Source organism: Bidens hawaiensis, unplaced genomic scaffold, assembly GCF_021521415.1.
Source record: "Bidens hawaiensis isolate Kalapana, Puna unplaced genomic scaffold, B.hawaiensis_p1.1 tig00003424_1, whole genome shotgun sequence".
In the NCBI taxonomy this organism is placed as follows: Eukaryota; Viridiplantae; Streptophyta; class Magnoliopsida; order Asterales; family Asteraceae; genus Bidens; species Bidens hawaiensis.
The window spans coordinates 18,807-26,887 of NW_027491190.1; the positions used below are offsets into that span (position 1 = coordinate 18,807).

The 8,081-nt window shown below is 33.0% G+C and overlaps 2 protein-coding genes across 2 annotated transcripts; one reads left to right on the forward strand and one right to left on the reverse strand.

Moving 5' to 3' along the window:
• Window positions 1-406: 406 nt before the first annotated feature.
• Window positions 407-3,700, reverse strand: LOC143623369 (abscisic acid 8'-hydroxylase CYP707A1-like). The gene is made up of 9 exons (XM_077094299.1): window positions 3,282-3,700; window positions 2,866-3,187; window positions 2,560-2,709; window positions 2,226-2,474; window positions 2,036-2,125; window positions 1,834-1,912; window positions 1,616-1,722; window positions 1,412-1,530; window positions 407-812 (listed from the first exon to the last, which is right to left on the reverse strand). Exons 1-9 carry the CDS (start codon window positions 3,476-3,478, stop codon window positions 677-679), a joined length of 1,449 nt encoding a protein of 482 aa, XP_076950414.1. The 5' UTR covers window positions 3,479-3,700; the 3' UTR covers window positions 407-676.
• Window positions 3,701-6,988: 3,288 nt separating this feature from the next.
• On the forward strand, window positions 6,989-7,438 carry LOC143623368 (uncharacterized). The gene has a single exon (XM_077094298.1). It carries the CDS (start codon window positions 6,989-6,991, stop codon window positions 7,436-7,438), a length of 450 nt encoding a protein of 149 aa, XP_076950413.1.
• Window positions 7,439-8,081: the final 643 nt, after the last annotated feature.

The window sequence follows — 8,081 nt, forward strand, 5'->3', positions numbered from 1 at the left end:
ACTAGTCAGTGTCTTATTTAAATGTTGTGAGTTAACTAGGTTTAAATAACGTTTCTTTTTTTATAGAAAAAAAGATTGATTGTTAGTAAGAATGAACACCACATTTTGAGCCCTAATGAGCGTTATTGTGATAGGGCCTTAGGGGGGAAACTAGTTTGGTGCTGGAATAATATTTAAGGCGTTGTGGACTTTTGGTATGTGGACGCTTTGAGGTGGCTGGAATAATATTTTCAACTATTGGTCAGCTTAATATTATTTTAATTGAATATTTCAAGGTCAAAAATGGTTTTGAGACCTTGATTAATTCTAGATAGCTGCCTACATATATTATGATAGTGTGGCCAAATGAAAGGTGCATGAATTGTGGTCAGAAAATATTATTTGACCAAGGGGTGTTGCCCTCAGCTGGAGGGCACCGCCTACATCTGGTCCTTTCACAATCACACCGACATATGAGAAACGTGGCATTAGTCCACTGGAAGATTCGGTCTATTGTTTCTTTAATAATACTAGATAGCTCCAGAATAAGATTAATTTGCATCAATAGAGATAGAGGTGGTACACAATATTATTGCAATAATGTAGACCAAAAAGTAGGAATCTTTAATCCTTAGATATAACTTAAATCTTCTACAAAAATGATAGCTAAGTTTAGGGAGAGGATAACATCTACTTTCTATGTATTAGAAGATACACCACATATTGTTTTCTTTTCTTGAATAGATTCTTTATAAAATCTTGCAGGAAGTCCATGCATTGGCATCGGAAATGGTCCATACTGAATCCCACTTTCAGATCCCTCCACTTCCCATCTGCAACATTAATAATTATCATCATCATAAGTTAGATCATATTAATTTTCTGAAGGATGAGGTTATACACACAACAACTAGTCCACTAATCAGCGTATAGTGTTAGGATAAAATACAAATAATTTAACGTGTTAAGTTTACAAATAACTAGAGTGATTATATTAATAAAATAGTCATTATTATTACTCTAGTTAAAACTGTAGAGTAATAATAATTATTCTAGTTATTTGTACGTTTCATATATTAATTTCATTTGTTCTGGATCTCACCCATATATTATTGATTTTGAGGGCTATACACATGTTTACAAGATTTGCCAAAGGCTAGCTTATATGACCTCACTAGGGCTACACACCCGTTTAAATAGAATCGTCAAAACTTACGCACATTTATAATTTGAAACGACTGATGTGACTGGCGAAGAGGATGTGATGCAGATGACACCGTTAAAGAGACATATATAAATACCTTTTTAAAACATAATTATTTTTTACGTTCATTTGTATTTCACTCTTAAGGATTAAAATCACACACTGCTTCTAACCTTAAATCAACTTTTATGGTTACTCATATTTGGGTTCGAAAATCCGAAATTCTACCTGTATCTAGTGACTAGATGGTGAACCATGATGAGCATTTCTAGCTTGGCAAGCTCATTTCCAGGACAAGCATGAACACCACTTCCGAATGGCATGAACGTATTTGGTTTTGGTGCGACCTACATCCATAATAAGGAAGATACAATTACACATAACATAATGATGACAAGAACCCACTAATCAACTTCCTGTTGAATAACATACCTCGAATCTTGAAGGGTCGAATTGCTGAGGATCCAGAAAGAATTCAGGATTATGATGGATATTCCTAAACAAAGGCATGACCTTCCAGCCTTTCGGTATCAGGTAGCCTGTTCGAAACCATTTCGTACAATTTGTAAAACATGGTAGTCAAATTAAAAGAAATAAACAGTAACATAGACACAAATAGAGGAACATAAATCCTCATCATAGTATCATACCCTTGTAATTTACATCTGTAACAGCCTCTCTAAATGTGAATGAAATAATGCTTGCCATTCTCAAGCTCTCCAATATCACCTGATATATAAGCACAATAAGGGAATAATTCAGAACTATAGTTCCATAATGATTTGTGCCTTGTGCATGAAAAAGTTGTAACTTACTATATATAAACTTCTTGTCAAAACTATAAGTGCATACCTTGTAAGTAATTGGCATATTCTTAGTCTGGGCCCAGGTCAAATGAAGATTACCATTATCATTAAGCTGGTAGATAACCTTCTGTTCTTCCTACACATATAAAGGTTCATTAATTATAAGTTATAACATCAAAAACTTCTTTTTCACAATCCAGCTGTCACTTTAAAATGCACATGCTTTAAATCCTTACCTTAACAGTCTCTAGAAGTTTCGGATGATCATGCAGGTACTTTAGAATCCATGTCAATGCACTGGCTGTGGTGTCTTGAGCCGCAAATAGAACTCCGATAATGTTATCGGCAATCTGATCTTCACTCAAAGTTTCACCATTTTCGTCCTTGGAATTCAGCAGACATCCCAACAGATCTTTCTCTGTTACCCTCTTTTCTTTCCTCTCAGAAATGATTTCTTTTAAAATCTTCTGTAGCCTTTTTCTGGCCTACATAAAGCGTCCGTATTTTATTAGTTTTCCGTTAACAGATTCTCATGGTTAAAAAATAAAATATATGATAATCTTGACTTACCAAGAATGCCTTTTTGTAGGGTGTGCCTGGTAATTTTGTTGGGAAAGAATTGTAACCTTTTTCTACTATGCTATAGTTTCTCTTGAGTTGTTCTTTCTGGTTGGCCTCCAAGTGTCCGAATATTACGAGTATTCCAACCTCAAAAGATAGCTGAAATTAACCATAAATTTATTATGCTAATTGTCTAATTCAACATAGATACATCCATAAGTACATATGTATGGAGACAAAACTATGATGTGAGTCCTAGTTAATTTAATCCAAATGAAAGATGACATAAGAAGAAAAACACACAAAAAAACAAACCTTTTTCATTTCATGAAACGTGTTGATGACTTGGCCTCCGGCCCATGATTCCAAGGCGGAGACCGTGATATCTTCAATATCTGGAACTAGCCTACGGAGATTATCAAGTGATAGCGACCCTTGGACGAGCTTCCTTAGGCGAGTGTGGTACTCGCCTTGATGAAAAAATAGCGCTAATGGACCTATTAAGTTCTCTTTGCTTTTAGGATATGTTGGCTTGAACAAGTGAGCTTGGTTAACCAACACGAACCGGGCAGCCTCAGGACTAGCCAACATGATGCTAGGACAACCTAAGATACGGGTCTTAAAGATTTCACCATACCTGAAGACCAATTGAAACCATATCAATCAATATAGCTAGACTAAATGTATTGTTAATTAAGGGAATTAAATTATTGACAAACATGTGTACATACCTTTTCTGTTTATTAGCAAAGAATACATTTGGATCTTGTGAATAAAGTTGAAGTGTTTCACCAATATATGGCCACCCAAGTGAACCTGGAGGGAGCTTAACGGTGTTGGTTCGGTTCCGTTTTACGAAAATGTACAAACAAAGTGCAACAAGAAACAAGAAGACATGCATTAGCTTGATTCCTACCCCTTCCTCCATTAATTCAAGTGAATAAGCAGGTATATTTGTTACTTTCTGTACCAGAATGTGTGCCTTTGCCTATGGTTATATATAATATGATGGATGTGGAAGGGGCCAAGGGGGTTTATATAGAAAAGGAGAAGGTAGGCCACAAATAAAGACAAAATCTCCAAAAAAAATAATAATAAACATTCAATTATATTAATATATTAATTCTGAAGCACAAATTATTATTTTCCATAAAAGAAAGACTCGAAATTTCCCAATACGTACACACATCAAATATATATATGGCTTTTTTCACACTTTTTTAATATATGATTCAACATGCACCAATGATTTAATATACTACACTCCTTATTTACATATAAATTTATACACTTAATTTAGCATGCTGAAACGTATGAAGGAACTAGTTATGCAGATAATTGTTTTAAGCTTTATAATTAAAAAGGTGTGAACACATTTTCTAACTTTCTACACATTGTAGGAAGATTTTAATTAGTCTTTAATTTGCGCACTTTAAAATCTAAAAACATTTCAGATAGTTATTGGTTATAGAAAATTATAAATATTGAATTTTCTATTATGAACTTTAATATTTTGTAATTTAATTAAGCCACATTTAAACTCATTTTAAGATATACACACATATAATTAAACTGTAGTAGATGCTAAAACTATAGATCAGGTTGTGCTTAGGTTGATATGTTCTGTTTTTTTACTTAAATTATTATGTGTAAAACTTTCATGTTAACCTATTCATCAGAAAAAGAATACACAAGACCATTATATCAACGGATAATGGATGCGCGTCGGTGATGACTTTTACCGATTGATCTGCAATGCAACATTCTGTCAGCGAAAGTCCAATTTTCTAGTAGTGTTAGTTTTGTGTTCGGCTTATATATATTGCATTTTTATGTTATGTATATGTGTTTAGTTAGAAAATAAACACAAAACATAATGATAAACAAAAAGACACAACGACTTTTCACTTACCATTGTGTTTTTTTAGAATGCGAAAGACGGTGGAAACATTTTTGCGTTTTTAATTTTTTCGTTTTTTTATTAAATTTTGATTTATTTTTTTTTTTTTATATTTTTGAGTGGTTTTTTTTGTTTTTTAAGGGGTTTTTTTGTATGACTACAAATCTTTATCATTTTTCATTTTTATTCCTCTTTGTAGAATAAGTTGACCCATATATGTTATACTTTAATATTGGTAGTTTCCTAATTAAGTACTATTTTAGTTCAATAAAAATGGTTTGCCCATATCCTTCTTTTCTAACTCATGAGTCATGTCTCCTAAATTTTTATGTGAAATTTTACACCATATTTATTTGCTGGTTATATGAACATGTGCATGCTAATCTGTATCGAAATTAACATCACATTGTACACATGTGTATAGAAAAAGTTTGGCAAGTAACTCCATTACATATTCATGAATTGTTTTTAAGTTCATGATGAATCATCGATGAAATCAGAGAATATTGTTCATTTAGGTTATAAGTGTTTTACCTAAGTGATTGTTGCAGTTAGGATACCTAAAAGCCATCTTTGGGTTGAAGTATATGTATTTTTGTAGTACATGGGTGAACCGTGAGATATAAACCAAGCATAATGGACGAAACCAGGGCAGGCTCAAGGGCTATTATAAACAAACTAGGGTGTTAGGTCCCCACTTGAATAAATCCTCTCTTTTTTTAAAAAAAAATATGTAAACGCATATCTAATGTATGTCATAGGTACACTTTGAGAGTTATACGCCTAAACCAACGATAGTGTGTTGGTAAGACTTTACTTTTGCTCTTGGTGGGTACAAGTTCGAATCTCGTAGTTCCCAACTTCATTTTCCTATGTTTTTTACATCTTATGAAAACATATTTCGAAAGTATGAAATGTAAGAGTAAATATATGGATATATATATTTATGTATGACCGTCATGATCATTTATATTATAATAGATCAAAGTTAATTAATTATACCTTATTATTATTATTAGCTAGGTAATTATTGATGGACTAAATTACTCTTTCTTGTTAATCAAGGGTTTCCCCTTAGGTGTATATACAAATATATGGAGAGGCTAATTAACATCATACACATAACCCTAATCCTCACATAATGATTTCGTGACTCTCTCTCTCTCTCTCTCTCTCTCTATATATATATTATTCGGTTTCTCACGAACCCTAATCCCCATTACTAATGTACATCCTAAAGGGGAACTCGACTAAGCTGACTATCATGTCGTCTGGATCTTTCTCATCAGCCGTGGCTTCTCTCTCTATTCATGTTTTATATTACATACATGAAGAACTGATCAACATGTGATATCAGAGTGATGTTGATTAATCAGTTCTTCATGGCTTCCATTAACTCAGGATCTAAACCGGAAGATATGGACTAAAACCTGATAAACCCTAACAACTTTCGATTTCTTATTAATTCCCTTTAAATTTTTTTGTTATTATTAAATTTCGAATACAAGAAACCCTAACAATTTTTTGGTTTTAAAACTCGTATCTGATATAAACTGACAGTTTTTGAAATCTGATAAATTAATGATCTTCGTGTTCATCACAGTTTTTCGAATATTTAATATAATCTGGTTCAAGATTTGGATTGTTATGATGTTTTACTAAATTTTTTATTAAGATTTAGACCAAGATATTTCGAATTTTGTAAACTTAATAAAGGAATTATTTTGAAAATAATTAAATCTTGGATAAACAAACATCCCTAAGAACTCAGATAAATCATTATCAAGTAACTGTTCATCAACTTATGGGTGTATGTGTTTACGGTTAAAATAGTTTTTTGAAAACGTTGACTTTCCGATAACACTAAAACCCGAAAACGCATCAAACTAGAAAACTAAATTTTTTTATCGATTCACGCTAATTTGGTTTGCTATTAACTAAACCAATATTTTGTAAATACTTAAAATATAAATATACATATTAATAAATTTTACAAAACATATAAAAAGCTTAACTTGAATGAATGATGATGTACACTTATGCCCAAAGGTGACGTGATACATCTAACATATCATTCCAGTATAAATACAAGTTGTGTTAGTTTAGCTTAAACATGATTTAAATGTATCACTTATGCCCAAAGATGATGCGATACAGCTATATCAACACAAAACTAACTCGTGCATGATTAAAATGGTTGTCTCACTTCTGCCCGAAGGTGATGTGTTACAATTGTTTTATACATATACTTGAATAAAATTTAATTCTGCTCAAGGGTGATTTATCTTTTATTTAAGTAGAATTATATTAATTATATTAGTCTATTATTTTGATGTTAATAATAGACATTTATTATCACCGCTTTATAATTTAAATGGTTCTTATCTATGCCAGCATTAGTTTAAATAGCCCCTAGTTCACTCTAAGTTTCTTCTAGTTTAGTATCTTAACATTCTCATATAAATTCCAATAACAGCTCCGAATGGTGGAATTACATCATTAACTGGAGATAACTTTGCTGCCTAGAAGGACTCTCTTATGCTTAATCTTGCCTTCCTGGATTTCGACTTTGCTCTAAATGAGGATGAACCTCCAGCACTAACCGCTGAAAGCACTCATGCTCATCACTTATTGTTCGAAAAATGGAAGAGATGTAACCGCATGTCTCTAATGCTTATGAAAAACTCCATTAGCATGCCCATAAGAGGATCCATTCCAGACTCTGAAAATGCTAAAATTTATCTGGCTTTTGTGGAGGAACAATTCAAAGGAACATCTAAGGCACATGCTAGCACTCTTATTCTCAAGCTGGTGACTACTAAGTATGATGGAAGGGGTGGCATTCGTGGGCACATTATGATGATGAACGACATGCACCATAAGCTGAAAGAATTAGACATGGTGATCAGTGATGGTTTTCTAGTGCACTTCATCATGACATCTCTTCCAGCTGCCTATGAAGCTTTCAAGATCAATTACAACACCTAGAAGGACAAATGGACTATGTGTGAGCTGATTGCTATGTGCGTGAAAGAAGAAGAGCGTTTGAAGATGGACAAACCTGAAGTTGCTTACCTTGCCACCAGTATCAAGAAGAGGAATAACACTAATCCAAGAAAGGTGCTAAAGTTCAGAAGACTAATACATGTGCCTCAATCAGCTAACGACTACTTCCACTAAAGTTCAGAAGACTAATACATGTATTACTTCCACTAATACATGTGCCTCAATCAGCTAACCACTATCTCATGGTGGAGTCATAAGAAACAGTTAACGACTACTTCCACTATGATGGTAGAATATATAGTTGTTTATAAAGCTACATGTTGTGGAATGTTGCTTAAAAATCTGATGTCTGGACTCAAATTAGTCGATTCCATTTCTAGACCATTGAAGCTTTATTATGATAATTCAGCTGCCGTTAATTTCACGAACAGTAACAGTTCGACTGGAGCTGGTTTATATCTTGATACAAAGTATTTGTTCGTGCGTGAACGAGTTGAGGAAAATAAACTTTGTATTGAGTATATTAGTACACATAATATGCTAGCGGATCCGATGACTAAAGGTCTCCCACTAAAGTTTTTGAAGAACATGTTGCTAATATGTGATTTACAGAAGACCTTATTTA